The 17,673-nt window shown below is 41.0% G+C and overlaps 2 protein-coding genes across 3 annotated transcripts; both read right to left on the bottom strand.

Annotated features, from left to right (window-relative positions):
* Positions 1 to 255: 255 nt before the first annotated feature.
* On the bottom strand, positions 256 to 1,977 carry exosc4 (exosome component 4). Its single transcript, XM_046358014.1, has 3 exons — positions 1,661 to 1,977; positions 995 to 1,201; positions 256 to 741 (listed from the first exon to the last, which is right to left on the bottom strand). Exons 1-3 carry the CDS (start codon positions 1,829 to 1,831, stop codon positions 382 to 384), a joined length of 738 nt encoding a protein of 245 aa, XP_046213970.1. The 5' UTR covers positions 1,832 to 1,977; the 3' UTR covers positions 256 to 381.
* Positions 1,978 to 4,618: 2,641 nt separating this feature from the next.
* Positions 4,619 to 17,063, bottom strand: LOC124041764 (cAMP-dependent protein kinase catalytic subunit beta-like). Of its 2 annotated transcripts, XM_046359757.1 has the most exons (11): positions 16,754 to 17,063; positions 13,286 to 13,294; positions 12,405 to 12,466; positions 12,023 to 12,151; positions 10,648 to 10,746; positions 10,303 to 10,385; positions 9,007 to 9,133; positions 7,706 to 7,801; positions 7,365 to 7,487; positions 6,933 to 7,097; positions 4,619 to 6,206 (listed from the first exon to the last, which is right to left on the bottom strand). In XM_046359757.1, the coding sequence occupies exons 1-11, from the start codon at positions 16,797 to 16,799 to the stop codon at positions 6,081 to 6,083; spliced, it is 1,065 nt and encodes a 354-aa protein (XP_046215713.1). In that variant the 5' UTR covers positions 16,800 to 17,063; the 3' UTR covers positions 4,619 to 6,080. The 2 variants fall into 2 exon arrangements, with proteins under 2 accessions (XP_046215713.1, XP_046215714.1); XM_046359758.1 differs by lacking the exon at positions 13,286 to 13,294 and having other exon boundaries at positions 16,754 to 17,062.
* Between the last annotated feature and the right edge of the window lie 610 nt (positions 17,064 to 17,673).

Genomic DNA, 17,673 nt, shown 5'->3' with positions numbered 1-17,673 from the left:
ATTTTGTTCAGTATACATAAATATAGATCACAGTATTGCCATTTATGACTGGCTCTCCCTGATGGTTTGGAAGATGACCTTAACAAAGTTTCACAGAAATCTATTTCAAAAACACGGTTCAGGTGATGCTACAAATCATTAGTTTTATTTTTGCTGATTGATTTACCTGATGTAGACCCTTATCTATGGCTCTCTGTCAACCAATCATCTCAGTCAAGTTTATGGATCATTCAAAACACAGACAGAACACGTCAATGGGTTTAGATTTCATTTTTTAATACAAATGCATAACACGATTGTACAATAAAAAAAGTTTCCTCCAACTTCTCCTACCTTCCCTGCCTTTCACGCAGACCAATCTACCCCAAAGTCCAAGCTACATCACTCTCCAGTCAGCGCAGACACCTCCTGTAGATGCTGCCTCACCACCTCGTCCAACACTTTGCTGACGCCCTTACAGGCCGTCATTGCCGCCTCCATCAGTGTCTCTAGGTGGTCCTGGTGGAGTCGGGCGTCCATCTGTAGCAGGGCAATGTGCCCGCCACGAGGCAACAATGCCAGGGCCAGTGATGTGCCCCCTCCACTCTCTTCAGCATGGCACAGGTCTGCCAATGGGGTCTCATCCACAAAGCCTGCAGTGCAGGCGCACACATAGTCACGCATGGGGATGCCCGCATCGACTACTGCCAGAGTAGCGGCGTTCACACACGCACTGTAATTCCCTCCATCTGACTGCAAGATCTGAGAGGGAAGAGGGAGTGTGAAATGTTTCAATTCAAGTTGGGTTGTTTTTTTAAACCCCATGTTTCAGGGTTCAAATTGATGAAGAAATCTCTATACCGGAGAACATGAAACTAACCAAACAAAACTTAAAATTGGTTCCAAATCCCAAGGACAGGATATACAACCACTTTAATGTCACCATTTTATGAATAGCATCATACTCCACCACAACCAATTTTATAGTTAATTCCTATCTGAAATAGTGTGGTACCTTGACATAAATGTCTATTTGAGAGCGTGGGTACAGATTAGTCAACACTGCTGCCTCGAAAGTCTGCTTGAGGTGAAGGCTCATCTCTGTGGACTTGCGGTCCCCGTGGGGTCTTCTCTTCCTCTCAGCTGTACTGAAGGTAGCCATGCTGTATTGGCAGTTGATGACAGCACGGTCATGGAGGGTCTTGCTGCGGGAGCCTCGCACCTGGAGAACAGAGTACATTTGATTTTAAATGCGCTCCTCTCGAACCCCCTAACTGCAGTCTCATTGATTCTTCAAGTATTGCGCCAACTGCTCCTTCTCAAGCACTGCATTGGTGGCAGCAGTAATACACCCTCACGTTACCTTGGGCCATAGGTGGGAAAGTGTAGTCTCCCTGTGTATGCTACCACATCTACTAAGAGGTCTGGACCCGAGGCACAGGTGGAGTGTGCAGGGTGGCTAGTTTAGCTCTCTAGACTAAAACCAGGGGGCTGAACACATTAACGTTAGCTATGTTGGAACAATTACAAGTTGGATAAACAAACTGATCTGAAATGCAAGCCGAGCTGAAGCAATTTCCATAGCTAATTAATCTCAGTTGTATGTTAGCTAGCGTGTGATCTATGTAACGTTAGCTAACAAGGTATCTTTGCTAACACGCTATTTTAGCAAGAAACTTACTTCATGAGGACCATACACAACTGCCAGCGCTTTGGTATTTCCCTGTTCTATGTACGCAGACCCGTCAGCTTGGGCAAATACACCCATACGAGCTTGTACTTTCCGCAGTTCAGCAGCTTTTCTTCCATCAAGACGATATCCTTGATCTGACAATAACTCCAGGCCTGCCATATTTCAACGTTTGAACTGGCGATTTAAAAAAAACTACGCACGTGTGTTATACACTACATTACCCACACGCCCACTGGAGAAGATACGGTGGCTTAAGGCAACCGAAATAGTGATGTACAGTTCGCGAACGAATCTTTTCACTGACTCGATTTTTAGTTTTTCTGAGTGACTCATTCATTTCAGTCATTCGTTTGACCTACTAGTGCTGGTTGTAATGAGACAAACAGCCGGATTAATATACGCTCCTACGGCTCTGCGGCCCCAAGAGATATGCTTCCACCACTAACTGTCTGTCATATGAGCGCAGTAAAATAGATCACGAAATAAGCATAGAGAAGAACAATACATGTTTAGAACGGATAATTATTCACATGATGCAAGAATGAGTGCAACTAATTGATTATTGAATGTTATGGACACAGCTTTGTACAACCAAAACATGCACAGCCTCTACTCAAATTACTCGAACTCGAGAACGATTCGTTTGGGACTGTGCTTATCACCCTCACAACAAGCAATGCATTCCGCCAAGTTGTTCACAATATAGTTTTGTTGCGCCACAGCTAGACCTCGTTTCAAATGTATCAATAAATAATATTATTTGTATGCCTAGCAATCAACACATGTACATTGTTTAAAGCACACGTTTACAAGTCTTGTCACAAATGATAGCTCCAATATTCCCCCTATGGTCATCGACTCGAGTTTTCAGTTCATCTTTCGCTGATAGGGGGGGGGGTCCTGCGTGCTCTGAGTATTACTGAATCAAATGAACGAAATTATTCGAAAGATTCGTTCTTCTGACTGAACGAGTTGAACAGATCCAAGTCAGTAATAAGAGCCGAACTTCCCATCACTAACCTATAACTAAACCAAATACCGCGTGACGACCTATCCAAAGACATTTAAAGTAGTGATTCACTTTTTATTAACCAAATCCCTGTTTGATGTAAATTGCCTGGAAATATAACCATTTTCCATTCACTCTTTTACGAGCATACGCGTGCTTTCTCATTTGTCGTATCACCACAAGCTCGTACTCATAAGTATCGCTTGAGTCCAACAAAATGGAATAAGGTTGTGGATAAAGTAATACACCATTTCATGTGTACAGCCTCTATAGACCTGCATCACTGTACAGAGAGCATTTCTATTTTCATTTTTTGTGTTTATCCATGGCCCTCTACCCGAATATGTACTTGTAGCCCTTTCCTGCAGTCAAAATACCCAGTGTCCTCGTGGGTGTAATGTTATTATGTTTCATAATTAATCATTCGTATGTGCTGTATATAAAGAATTATATTTGGATGCAAACTCAAATTGGAATACGTTTGAACTCTGTATCTGCTATGGTACCAGTCTCCTTTTTTAAGCCCATAGCCATGTGTGTGACGTATATAGTTTTGTTTCAAAGTAGATTTGTTTAAGACCAAGAAACACTGTGATCCTGATTTAGCGCGCCGCAGTAAAATCTTTTAAGGAGCCTAAAGTTTACCGTACGTTAATACTTAAGGTTCAAGGACCTTATTTTCAGAGGTAGACTGGCTATGGCAGCCAAAACGTGAGTAGATCCTCAATTGCAATGCGGTTCTAGAAACGTAAAGCCTTTTACTTTCATATCACATAAAAACAATTTTACAAACGCTAAATATACACTAACTGTACACTGTTTTACCCTGCTTTAGCACAGTTGCAGCAGTGTTTTTCCTGTGACAATACGTTCTGGCGGCCTTCCGTTACGTACAGGTGTTCGAAAACATGCTTAGATAGCTGATTAGCACAGGTGGTCCCTCTGTCATCCGTAAACACGCGCTGTAACATGGAAGTGTATCAATTATTTCCCCCCCCCCCCTCGCTAATATGAAAGATAAGTATTATGCTAACAAAAAATGTACCGCAAGCGATGCGTGTTAATGTTCAGACTGAGCGATAATTAAACTCCCCCGTACAGAAGACGCCTTTGTTCAATAAATTGACTAATGTAATATAACTGAGTCATGGTGGAGGGCTAGTGGCTCCCATACTGAAGCAGAAGGGGCAATGAGGAAGTCTATTGCTGGTGCGGTAAGTTTCACAAAAGCAAGTGAAATCTAAAGGGAAAAAATGTCTGAACACGTATAACATTACATTGACATAAAAACATAGATTTGGTACAAAATAAAAGTGAACCACCCAATTTAAGACTTTTGACATAATGATTTTGGAATGACAGTCACAGGGAAGACGGTTTAAGGTCCGTTCAGGGTAACTCCTAATTAAACTACATTGGTGTCAGGAGTAGGATATCACATCCCTGACGAGTTTTAGGCACATTTCATTTTGGAGGCAAACTGCCATATTTTTCCATATATAGCAGTCTACTAGCAAATCAGACCTATTCTTACTATATTGAACCACTTCAGCTTCTTAAGAGCTTGGATTCCACATTTAACACATCTCCCACTGCCATACAAATATTTTAAGACAGCCAAGAAAAACACATTTTCTTCAGGAAATGTAATCATTTGTGAATCGTAAACAGTCAAATAGATGGAATTTGACTGGGAAGTTATGAAATGATTTAACTGAGAGAAGTGGACATGCTAAACAAAACCTATGACATATGCGAAAGTGATCCTTTTTTTTAAAAACAAGTACATGAACATTTCAGTCATGATGTGTGATGAAGCCTGGTCTCTCTCTCGGATGTTATCCTGCTTTATATAGTTTGACAAATAAGGCTCACACATGAACACTCCTAGAGCAGTATGCCGTTATTTACAAGATTACAAAAAAACTTTCCAAACGTTGACACTTTAAAAAATAAAATGTATTAGCATCTCTAATGTGTATAAATAAAAACATATGAAACAATGCATATACTTATAATGTAATGAGCTGAACAATGACTGGATTATATGTGATTACAAAGGTCAAGGAGCAGTCTTGTTTGTTTTTTTGCCAGTGTATGTCTGTGAGAAAAAAACTAATGTACCTTAATCAAGCATTTCAAACTATGCATACCTATAAGTTGCAACACTACATTCTGTCATAAGAATGAAACAAACAAGGAAAGGAGGGAAGTCAAGAACAGCAATAGGGGAAAAACATGGGGAAAACATGGTGTTTTGCAATCCCTTTTGAGGAGTTTGCAAGACTGCTTAGCATCAATATATTGTTATGAAGTGTGTACTGGTTTTACTAACAATGTTGAGGCAAAAGCCACAACACAATACATACTGAACAGATCAATTTAAAGAGCGCACCTCAAAAGGACTTGATTTCACTTTAACGCATCAGGAGCTCCGCAGCTCCACAAATTCATTTAAAAGTGTCCTTTTTTATTAGCGGACCTGAAATCTTAGGGAACAAAAAATCTTCAGTTTTAATCCACGTATTAAAATGTTAAATAAAAAGGAGAATACAAATTCAACATATTCTAGAATTTCTCTGACCGCTGTTTTGTTATTTTCTGTTTGTAGTTGGGTTCGCCATTCCCTGCAATAACTTCCCCGTTACTGGGCTAGAATACCAATGGGCCAGAGAATGGACGCTTTGTGGGGCCGGTGGAATTGGTCTAAAGGGTTCTACAGACAAAGGCAAAGAAAGGGACTACTCTTCCTCTGTCACCCAATTAGTTGTATTTTGGTCATGCTCTTAGCACTCAATGGTGTTTAATGCGTCTTAGTGACAAAATATACAAAAAGGACAAATACTATTTCTGAAAGCTAGCCAAAACATTGTCCTAGTAGGTGAGAATAATTTTCTATTGAAAAGCATCAGATTTGTAACAGACCATAAAATCGAAACTGTTGACGACTGGAGGCACTGCCCTACAAAACCACACAACCATGTGTGATACTGCCACAGACAAGTCGGTTTGAAGTTACACTGTGTGGACTTATATGAAATTGGCCTCTCTCGTATAGTTACCCTCTGGTTTTCCTCCTAAATCGAAAAATATCACATCTGTAAAGGGGAGCACAACATCCAAGACAACAACTGCTTCAAAGTTCAAAAACAGAGTGGGTAGAGGGGATTAAAAAAAAGGTGTTGTGTCTGCTTTAATACGCAGGTATGTGTGACAGTAAAGGTGTTATCATTGGCACCCAAGGATCATGGCGACCTCATTCAGCCTTGTGGAATGAAGGAACTACGTAGTAATAGTTGAACAATGGTCTCTGCTCCAACCCCAAGTCTTTAGAAGAGTGCAAAGATCCCCTTATTTTTCATGTGTGTTTTAGCCCTGATATATCCACGTGTGCACGTCCTAAAACTCGGAAAACTCCTTAGCGCATTTTTCCGTTACGGAAACGCGGATCTCCTCCTCCTCGTAGTCGTCGAAGTTGCTCGTGTCGCCAGCGCCTCGACACTTTGGTATGAACGGGGCTTCCACCTGACAACACAGAGAGCAGGATAACCAGGAGCGGAGTTAGAGTGTGCCTTAAGAGGAGACCAAGCTAGTACTTCAATGAGATTCTAATACTGCAATAATTTCCAGATGCCTAGGTAATACATCCTGTCAGCAAAATGTATTATGAAGTAATTCTAGTAAGTCAAATAGAAAACATTATGACACCATATAAAGACTGTTGTTGTAAGATGATAATACTCAGGAAAAGCACTACTGGACACTAATAAAATACAGAGGCCTTGTCTGAATACCTGTACTTGTGTTAGGATTTTTGGTGATGCAAAAATAAAGTTTTATAGAATGTGACATTTTAAAAATGTAGTATACTTTAAATCCCAGGACGTCATACTCATTTTGGCGTTTCATTTAGAATTCACTGCACACCATTGAGGAAGAGAGTAAGTCCTTTCAGACCCACGTCTGTTTGACAACAGCTAATAATCAGAATAGGGGACATGCTCTGCAGAAATGTACGAATGGCGTGGAACAAGAGATTGTGCATGTAGATTACGCCTTCTCAGTATGGCTGAGTAGTAATGTTGATATTTGTTGCTGAAATAGTATGTAGTATGATTAATACGCAGTATATCATGTTAGTAATTAGTAGGCAAGAATTTGGCCAATGTGTTTCATAAAAGTTAGGTGCTATAAAGAGCAATTCAACTTCGCATTGATTGTCCTCATCCTCCGACACAGCCTTGTATGTACCTTCCTCTCGTAGATGGCAATCCAGTCCGTTGTAGCGAACCACTTGTGTCCTTTGATGTCGTTGACGCCATTCTTCAGGTTGCCATAGCGTTTGGTCAGATCCACCTGCAGCAGGTTCCTCAGCAGGTCCTTCAGGTCAGAGCTGAAGTGGGATGGGAAGCGGACCTACAGGGGTGGGGACACACAGAGATTTGTCTAAATGGTCATGTATTGAGAAATGTTAATTTGCTCCTAGTTGGAACTGTATAGTAAGTGATTAAAGACAGAAGAGGCTAAGCCAAAAGCAAGCCAAGCATTCATTGGGCAGTTAAAACCTACTGAGTTAAACTTACTCCATGAGAACATGGCAGGTGTTCAAAATGTGTTAAAACTAGAGGTTAAATAGGTAGGCCATTTCAGACATGCTTAATGTAAAAATGGACTTGTCCATACCTTTCCAGACACAATCTTCTCATAGATCTGAATAGGCTGGTCAGCGAAGAAGGGAGGGTATCCAGCAGCCATCTCATATATAAGGACCCCCAGGGCCCACCAGTCCACTGCTTTGTTGTAGCCCTACACACAGCACAATGACAAATGTAGTTCACATACACATATGTAATCTAAATTCATGGCAACAAACTAATGTTCCATGTCTCCAAATGTAGTAATTTAATGCACTGTGTGTGTGTGTGTGTGTGTGTGTGTGTGTGTGTGTGTGTGTGTGTGTGTGTGTGTGTGTGTGTGTGTGTGTGTGTGTGTGTGAGAGAGAGAGAGACAAACAGGACTCTCACCTTGCTGAGGATGATCTCGGGCGCCAGGTACTCTGGAGTTCCACACAACGTCCAGGTTCTGCCTTTTACCCTCTTGGCAAATCCAAAGTCTGTCACCTGACCACCAAGAACACGTATAGTCGGTAAAGCAACATAGCAGAGAAAACATAACCCATCATTTCTGCACAGCACTTTGAGATATCAGAAGGGCTTTAGAAATACATTTGATTTGACATTGCAGTATACGCCATAGGCAGTGATGTGTCACGCACAGTGCCCCAGTTGGGCCGGTGCTCACCGGTACACCGTACTGGCACCTCAAATGTTCTACTGCTTGAGAACAAGGATGCAAACTGGCAAGGGCCCAAAATGGTAACACAAAAATTCACTTGGATACATGAAAAATCTGTGTGAGGAGCAAGAAAATTGGCTTATTTTCAGATAATAACAAGTAATAAATACACATTTGAATAATCGCAACACTCCTAACTTTACAAACCACAATAGACAGAGAAAATTGTGTCCTGGGGTAGGGGGTGAGTTGGGCTCTTTGGTCTGGTTTAAGGTTGATCATGACAGGTAATGATAATCTGCCTCCCCAGATAGCTATCTAAAAATCTGTTTTACTTGCCAAATTCTGCTCTTGGTTTAGCTTTTCCAGGTTTCAGAATTCTCTTTTATTGATAGAAGAACATAAACCAACAAAATGCTTAAAAACACAGCAGGAGACCACATTTGAGGTAATAAAAAAAAATATTAATCCTGTGGGAGAGTGTAGTTGCCCTTTAATTAAATTGTGCACCAGCAAGAGCCTATTGTGTTTGGCTAGTAGCAGTGTTTCTGTAGCGGTGTTTCATGTGAACCTGATTGGTACAAAGTTATCATATCATTTTGCCAGCCAGGTTAGCCTACTTTGCAGACAACATTTAATTGGGAAGGTTTTTTTTGGGAAAACCTTTAGAAATGTTTCAGCATACTAACTGGCTACACAACACACACAGAAGTTTTACTACTTCAGGACGTTGCAGGAAATACATATCACTGATGCATTATTTTCAGGAATTATGAGTTCAATACCTTTAACTTCCTGTGTTCAGTCAATGATTTCAATATTGAGACACAGACCTCTTCCCCCCTTTTCTCTTCGGATCTACACGATTCACTTGGATGGGCTATTTTGAGATCAAAACGGTGATAATCGCCGAAAAGCGACAGGTTTGCATCCCTGTCAGTAGGCCTACCGGCATCTCTTATGCAACCAACATTGGCTCTAAAATAAGAATCCTGGTGCTGTACAATGAAAATAATCTGGTCACGCATACCTGGATGTAGCCATGCTGATCGATTAGAAGGTTCTCAGGCTTCAGATCTCTGTAGATCAGGTCTAGTGAATGGAGGTACTCAAATGTCAGTACTATCTGGGCCGCGTAAAACCGTGCGTGGGGTTCACTGTGAAGGTAGGAGAATCTGTTTAACTGATCACGTAGTAAGAACAAAAATGTAATTGGAGTTGTAAATAACTACCAGCTATATGAGCACTGAATTTAAAATAAACACACACACACCCCCCTCTGTATTTATTTGGACAATGAAGCGAAAACATTTAATGCACTTTATGTAGTCCCCCCCCATTTGAAGGCGTCATAAGTATTTGGATTTCTGTTGTTGTGTATTCTGTTGGTACAAAAGTTACGTCCCATATTCCCAGCATGCAATGACTACGTCAAAGTTGTGACTCTACAAACTTGTTTGATGCATTTGCAGGATTGTGTCGTGTGGTAGGTAGCCTGGTGGGTAGGAGCGTTGGGCCGGTAACCAAAAGATTGCTGGATCGAAGCTACCGGCACCTCTCTGAATCAGAGGAGTTGGGTTAAATGCGGAAGACACATTTATGTTGAATACATTCTGTTGTACAACTGGTATCCCCTTTCCCTTTCTCAATAGAAATTAATGAGAAATAACGTATCGTGTCATTTGAGTCATTTTAATTGTAAATAAGAATAGAATAAATATGTTTCTGAACACTTCTACAATACTGTGGATGCTACCATGATTACGGATAATCATTGCGTTACAGCCTTATTTAAAATAAACATAACTCCAAAATAACACGTTATTTATAATTCATTTCTGTTGGGCACAAAATAATCTGAAACACAACCAAAACAAACTGAAAACGCATCCAACAACATTGTTGATTCACGTGATGTAGTCATTGCGTGCTGGGAATATGGGACCAAATACTCAACTTTTAAAACGGAAAATAAATAAAAATTCGAAATAATTCCAACAACCTTCAAAATGGAGAGACTAGATACATAAAGTGCATTCAAGTCTAAATTGGGAAAACATATATATGAAAATACCCTCAAATAAAAGGGGACATTCTGTACTGTCACCTCAGATAGAACTTTTGATCTGAAATCTAATTCTGGAGAACAAAGCCAAATTAAAATGTTGTAAATTCACTGTCCCCCAAAAAATACATAGATGAATGAATGTAGGTATAAAAAAAAAAGTTTCCCAAAAGAATTTAATCAACAAATGGAAAATCTATAAACAACTTATAATCAACCAGATATTGTATTGACGAGCAGACCGTTCAGACAGACACTCACCTGAACCTTCCGATTCGTCTTAGATGTGAAAACATCTCTCCTCCTGGAACATACTCCATCACCATGTACAAATTGGAGTTGTCCTGTGGAGGGACACAGACCCGACATAAACAAATCCAGTCAGATACTGAGGAAAACTGAATAATAAAAAGGCCATATGTATGAAGCGTCTCATAGTGCTGGGATCAGCCCCTCCGCCCCCATTTAAATCAAATTCATTATGATCAAAAGGAAAAACGAGCCCTAAATCAGCACTCCTAGTTTGAGACGCTTGATTCATAGCCTCTCATCTCAATGGCCAGATTAAAAACACTGTATGCAGAAAGGGAAAAAAATGAACTGTACCTTGAAGGCATAATCAAGTCTGACGAGGAAGGGAAAAGACACGGCCTGCAAGATTCTCTTCTCATTTAACGTGTGTTCTATCTGCTTGAGTTTCACCACCTACCAGACAAAGAAGTGATCATTAGACAACATTCTTGACTGACAGTTCAATTACAGTTTGATGATGGCATGACAAAGTTGTAGAGGTTTTCTTTTTTTTTTTTTTGGGGGGGCTCACGAGATCAGGAGGCTTGTGTGGCTAGGACAGCTTTTAGATTGCATTCCAGTAATCACATTTTTGTCACTCGCGCCAAATACAACAGCTGTGGAAATGCTTACTTTTACAAGCCCTTAACCAACAATGCAGTAAAAAAAAAAAAGAGTAATACAAATATTTGCGAAATAAAAAAATATGTTCCAATAACGAGGCTATATACAGGGGGTACCGGTAGAGTCAATGTGTGGGGGTACAGGTTAGTCAAGGTCATTTGTACATAGGGGTAAAGTGACTATGCATATATAAACCGCGAGCAGCAGCAATGTAAAAACAAAGGGGAGGGGGGCCTGAATTTTTTATCCCTTCCTCTGACACCGCCTAGTATATAGGTCCTGGGTGGCAGGAAGCTTTGCCCTAGTGATGTACTGGGCCATACACAATACCCTCTGTAACGCCTTGGGGTCGGATGCCAACCAGTTGCCATACCAGGCGGTGATGCAACTGGTCAGGATGCTCTCGAAAGTGCAGCCATAGAACTTTGATGATCTGGGGACCCATGCCAAATCTTTTCAGTCTCCTGAGGGGGAAAAGGTGTTGTCATGCCCTCTTCACAACTGTCTTGGTATGTTTGGACCAGGATAGTTCGTGGATGATGTGGACACCAAGGAGCTTGAAACTCTCGACCCGCTCCACTACAGCCCCGTCAATGTTCAGCCCACATTTACCTGTAGTCCACAATCAGCTCCTTTGTCTTGCTCACATTGAGGGAGAGGTTGGAAAGAGACTATGGTATTATAATCCAGACACTAACAGGTCCGATCATATCCGTGCATGTGATGGGAGGAACCGGCCGGTACTAACATTACACAATCATACTTATGTTATGCCACCAGATAACATCTACAGCAGTGGTATTCAAATTTGGGGGTCACAACCTTGCAGTGGCTTTGCACAATAAAAAAGTACAAATATTTGAGTACATGTTATTGTATGGAACAAGTCACAACATACATTTGAGAAAGATAATTAAAATAAATACATTTACTCAATAAAAAATGTATTAGTTTTCTTTTAGTTTTGATAAGAGATGAAAATGTAATGCATTAAAAAGGTACTTGTTGATGTAAAAATGGAATACCCGTCCTTGAAAAGGCCAGCTGTTTTCCACTGGGCACCAACCTTTTGCTTGTCCAGTATTTTCATGGCGAAGAACTGCTCTGTTCCTTTATGTTTGACCAGCATGACTCTTCCAAACGAGCCTGTACCCAGGGTCTTTAGCCTGTCAAAGTCATCTAGGCCCGTCGTGCTCTAGAATGGGGGTCACACAAAACACAGGGTGTGGATTACCTAATGGATATACCACAGCAGCAGTCCCAGGTTTTACTCAGTTCAACTTAAATATTCCCCACATCCACATCTCCTTTTCTATACACATTGGTGAAGGACTTTGGACCTTCTCCCCAATTCGGTTGGGAAGAGATAGGATGTGAGGAATCACAGAAAGAATAAATGAGCCCTGGATTTTGTAGCTCCAACCTTAAGAGCATTGAAAACATCTCACCTGTGGTGGACATTCCCATTTCCGTAAGAAGTCTTCTTTGGCTTTGGCTAGGAACTCTTTCACTGTATGGAAGAAAGATATACACAGGCACAATTAGCTAACAGGAAGGAATTGTCTGTCAACGCATGATGCATTCCTATTTATTGACCTGGGATTTGATTTGCATGGCGTGGGCAACAAAGTACAAAGGAAATCTTAATGGAATCTGATGTGGAATTTCTTGAACAGTGACCGGGTATCAATTGTAACAAAATCATTATGAAATGGAATTCAATTGAGACAAAGACTGGTAAGGTCTAACTAACCAAACTCCTATCTGCATTTTACATCCACAAAATGCATGTACGGAGAAAGGGGGGGGACGACAACATCAAAACGTTTTTTTTTCTAGCGATACATTAAAAAAACACACCAACCAAGACAGACTGCCTAAGTAAGAAGTGATGCCAAGAGCTCCATTTGTATTTTTATAAATAGATAGGGGGATGTACAAATTCACTAAGACAGGTGAAGAGGCTGGGCTCTCTCGAAGCATGCAGAACTCTTGTGCATCACTTTCTTTCTGCACCGACTGTGCATTAGGGCCCAATACTGTTCACGGGAAGGCTTTAACACTCAGAGTATTATATACAGTATTGTTTTTGGCGAACAAGGACAAACCAAAACAAATGGAAGAACACAGCAGACAGGAGATATCCAGAATGACAGAATGCAGATGACAAAAACACAGAGGTTTAGGTAATGGTTTTGGCAAAACCTAGATGGAGGCATATACTGAACCACTACTACAAGCCAAGCTTGGGTTCATTTACAATCGAATCAACGCGTGCAAGGTTTCGGACTTCTGTCATTTTGGGAATCTAGTGGAAGAATGGGCATACCAAATGTCTCTATAGATCACCCAAGGATTTGCAGGAACAATGTGGAAGGGATGATGTGGAAGAAAGAGAGAGAGAGAGAGAGCATGAATCTAACAAGTATATCAGATCAACAAACATGGACCACATGCAGTGAAGAACAATAGAAGATGACAACGAAGGAAAGAAAAAAACAATATTAGAGACAGAAAGAGTTGTCATTCTTCTTCTGGAATTCAGTTTGTAATTAGTCATCTTGTGTTTCTTTGCCAATGTTTGTTAATGACTCCTGTGGGTAAGAAAGTTTAAACAGACATGACTAGGATGGCAAATTATGTACAAATACAAAAATGTAGCAAACAGAAAAAGGCTCCAATAATATATGCCATTTAGCAGACGCTTTTATCCAAAGCGACTTACAGTCATGTGTGCATACATTCTACGTATGGGTGGTCCCGGGGGATCGAACCCACTACCCTGGCGTTACAAGCGCCATGCTCTACCAACTGAGCTACAGAAGGACCAATAATCGTGCAGTTCTTTTTATATAGGCTACAGTGTGTTGAACCACTAAAAATCCCACATTACCCTGGCCTGACAAGTAGACTATGCTGTATATGACAAAATATATATTTAAAAAATTAACACTTTTACATAAGTATTCAGACCCTTTACCGAGTACATTGTTGAAGCACCTTTGGCAACGGTTACAGCCTCAAGTCTTCTTGGCACACCTGTACCCAGGGAGTTTCCCCCCCATTCTTCTCTGCAGTTCCTCTCAAGCTCTGTCAGATTGGATGGGGAGCGTTGCTGCACAGCTATTTTCAGGTCTCTCCAGAGACTTGTCCCAAAGCCACTCCTGAGTTGTCTTGGCTGTGTGCTTAGGGTCTTTGTCCTGTTGGAAGGTGAACCTTTGCCACCCCAGTCGGAGGTCCTGAGTGCTCTGGAGCAGGTTTTCATCAAGGACCTCTCTGTACATCATTCCCTCGATCCTGACTTGTCTCCCAGTCACTTCCACTGAAAAACTTTTGGTACCCTTCCACAGATCTGTGGCTCGACATAATCCTGTCTCTGAGCTCTACGGACAATTCCTTCGACCTCATGGCTTGGTTTTTGCTGACATGCACTGTCAACTGTGGGACCTTATATAGACAGGTGTGCGCTTTTCCAAATAATGTCCAATCAAATTCATTTTCCATAGGTGGACTCCAATCAAGTTGTAGAAACATCTCATGGATGACCAATGGAAACTGGATGCACCTGAGCTCAATTTCAAGTCTCATAGCAATGGGTCTGAATACTTATGTAAATAAGGTGTTTTTTTATTTTTAATATATTTGAAAAATTCTACAAAAACCTGTTTTCACTTTGTCATTATGAGGTAGTGTTTGAATTGAGGATTTTTTATTTGTTTAATACATTTTAGAATAAGGCTGTACAGTAACAAAACGTGGAAAAAGTCAAGGGGTCTCAATACTTTCCGAATGCACTGTATGACCACCTAGCTAATGTAAATGTTAATAATCAGAGCTGGTTATGGTTAACTGTACTGAATGTGATCACTTTTAAAGACATAAGCTAGGTGTCCATTGTACAGTAGAATAATATACACCTCAGTACAGTTTTTAGAGATGAGCACCACTAAGTTCATATTTTTAGAAAATGGTTGGCTAATGCAAGATTTTCCTTTTTTCCCTTATTTTTTAAAAATGTGCCTAACATGTTTAACAACATGGAAGGTTGATATGGAACAGTGAAACAAGGCTCAGAATTCAGTGTCAGAATTAGCCTACCTCCCTACCTCCTTCCCTCCCTGTCAAACTGAGAGCCAAACAAAGAGCTATTATCAGGAACCAGGTTGCCAGACCTGTAAACAGCAACAGGGCAGACAAATCTGTAGCAGCAGCAGTTGAGGGCACTGTGGCTTAGACAGGTTTAACACCAGAAGGTTGAGAGACTGGGGCTCATGTTATGTCAAAACAGACAGGAAAACAAGACAGCACAGCACAGGCTTTTGGTTGCACTGATCAGATCAAAGAACACCGCTTGCTTCCTGAAACTGGAAAGATACCTGTGGCTGACCAGGTTCCTGTGCCTCTGCCTGGTCTCTTCCAACACTTCAGTAAATGTCATATGAACAGATTAACAGCATTGTAAAGTGACAAAGCTTTTAAATTACCTAGATACATTACTACCTTCCATAAATGTTCAAATTTGTCCATACATTTTATCAAAAGTGAAGTAGATGGAACAGCATATATGCACACTCACAAGCCAGTGGCATTTCCCAAACTAACTTGCGTAAGATTAGTTTGCAAGCAGTTCACACACATTCAGATCTGGACACAAACCAATGCGTCAATATTCCTGACTGTATAGGACTTCATGGGGAAACATTTCAAAATGTAAAAAGTCATGCAGTGCATTGATTATCAGTATACATATGTCAAAGTGTACCACTGCAAATTAATACAGTCCCTGGGCTAGTTGCGTCAAAGCTTGTAATTCCCCTTATCCTCTTACGAAGGTCTAGTGACAAGCTGTCCCAGTCAATGACAAACGGTGCTGTATGTGTGTGCATGTAGAACTGCACATCACTAAGATTAAACAGACTCTAAACCAAAATGACTTGTGAGATAAATCACTTGGGAAGGCTGCATTACGGGCCTGGTTTTATGAATGGCAAGTGGGCATTTGTCATTTCTTCACCATATTTGGTCACTGTTTAGAGGAGCGCTAGAGAGTACTGTAGAGGGAAAGCTGTGTATATATATATATATATACAGCGCCTCAAGACTGATGTGGAGGCAGTCTGATAATTGAAACCCCATACTTATTAAACGACTTATCCTTAGGTGTGATTCATCTAACATGACAATTGTAAATAGTTTAGGAGTGAAGTGAACTTCTGGTTGCTAACGATCTATCACACTTGTAAGATTACAAATTAGCTAGCTAAAACAACTCGAATCTACAAACGCAATGTCAAAACAACAGGCCTCATAGGCTATGAGACCAACACACGTCAGATAGTCTAGACTTAGCTATGCTACAGTACCGTAGCTGGCATTGAACATTACTCTGGCTTGGTGATGTCTCACGGGCCTGGCGGTGGCTCACTAACGGTGATATACAGCTAGCTCTCACTGACGTTAGCTAGGTAGACAACACAACCCGCTAGCTAGCTAATGTTAATGGATAGCTAGGCCTCTGGACCAGGTTGTAACTATTTAGTTACGCATCCCTTGTACTGGTGATCTGGGATTAATGCACAAACCAATTACTATAAATGATCGTCGACAGCAAAATATAGGGGCGAGGGTGTAATTCATGTAAATGTTTACAACATCAGGGATACATTTGCGTGTGCGCCCTCCCGATGTAGTCCATTTAAAATAAAATAAAGTAAAACGTGACAATGTTCGCATACTAACTGGGTAGTTAGCTAACTTTAGCTAGTATAGACAATGCTACACGACCGCCCCAACTCACCGCTCTCCAGCTCGTTGCCTTTCTTGGCGGTAGCAGCGTTTCCCATCTTATGGAAGACACGGCGATCGCTCAGACTGCGGGAGATGGCGGTAGCTAGCTACAGCTGTTGTTGAGTGGCGTTCCCCTTGTAGGCAAAATCGTTAATTTGGAACAATATAGAGAAATTCAATTGATAACGTTACAGGCAAATATGAAAGAAGGAGCCCAAATCCCTGTTCACCACCCCCCTTCTTTAGATACTCCCCTTCCTGGCTCTTCTATATCTCGCTGACATGCAGCTAGCGGTCACTGCTCTCACACTCCCCCCCCCCCCAAGCGTTCACTGTTGATTGCTTGGTCAAAGACTTTCTATATGTGAAGAGATGGGATATCGCACTCAATCTGTTTCCGCCTTTACTAAAGGCTTAAATTAGAGGCTTGTGAGTTGGTCCAGGGGAGAACGACTGCCCCCTCTTACTGAAGCCACAGAAATTCAAGACAGAAGCGGTACTACAGGCATCGTTTGCAGGAAACAGGATCTCCCATTATAGTGAATGTAAAAATGGCATTCTCAATCTTCTTGGTCAATCTTCGTGTAAATACAAAAATACACCAGATGTATGTCCGTGAACTGATTATAAAATAAATCTCACACAGAAGACGTTATAACGATAATTAAGTTGCTAATGGCAGCTTGCAGTAACCTGGTCTTCAACATCACCTTCAACATTGCTCTAATTAATAAGGGTTCAACCACCCACTTGGTGGGAATTGTAACTTTTCTAAATTATTAAATTATCTTTGGTTACGTGGCTCATATAGCAAGGACCGCCACAGTATGATCAAATACAGCTAACCCTTTAGCTAAATAGGTGTGGTAACTACAATACATGGGCAAAAGTATGTGGACACATACTTGTCGAACATCTCATTCCAAAATA

Source organism: Oncorhynchus gorbuscha, linkage group LG08 (genome assembly GCF_021184085.1).
Source record: "Oncorhynchus gorbuscha isolate QuinsamMale2020 ecotype Even-year linkage group LG08, OgorEven_v1.0, whole genome shotgun sequence".
NCBI lineage: Eukaryota > Metazoa > Chordata > Actinopteri > Salmoniformes > Salmonidae > Oncorhynchus > Oncorhynchus gorbuscha.
Note: the sequence above shows the minus strand (reverse complement) of the source record. Positions and strands in the feature narration are given on the sequence as shown.

What these genes read in the sequence shown, in the direction of transcription:
- exosc4 (XM_046358014.1), bottom strand. Translation starts at nt 1,831, where the DNA reads ATGGCAGGCCTGGAGTTATTGTCAGATCAAGGATATCGTCTTGATGGA. An exon ending in TTGTGTATGGTCCTCATGAA is followed by an intron (nt 1,202 to 1,660) that starts GTAAGTTTCTTG and finishes TCTGTTCTCCAG; the next exon opens with GTGCGAGGCTCCCGCAGCAA. An exon ending in AAATAGACATTTATGTCAAG is followed by an intron (nt 742 to 994) that starts GTACCACACTAT and finishes CTTCCCTCTCAG; the next exon opens with ATCTTGCAGTCAGATGGAGG.
- LOC124041764 (XM_046359757.1), bottom strand. Translation starts at nt 16,799, where the DNA reads ATGGGAAACGCTGCTACCGCCAAGAAAGGCAACGAGCTGGAGAGCG. An exon ending in AAATACTGGACAAGCAAAAG is followed by an intron (nt 10,747 to 12,022) that starts GTTGGTGCCCAG and finishes TTTGTCTGGTAG; the next exon opens with GTGGTGAAACTCAAGCAGAT. An exon ending in AGAAGATTGTGTCTGGAAAG is followed by an intron (nt 7,098 to 7,364) that starts GTATGGACAAGT and finishes CCACCCCTGTAG; the next exon opens with GTCCGCTTCCCATCCCACTT.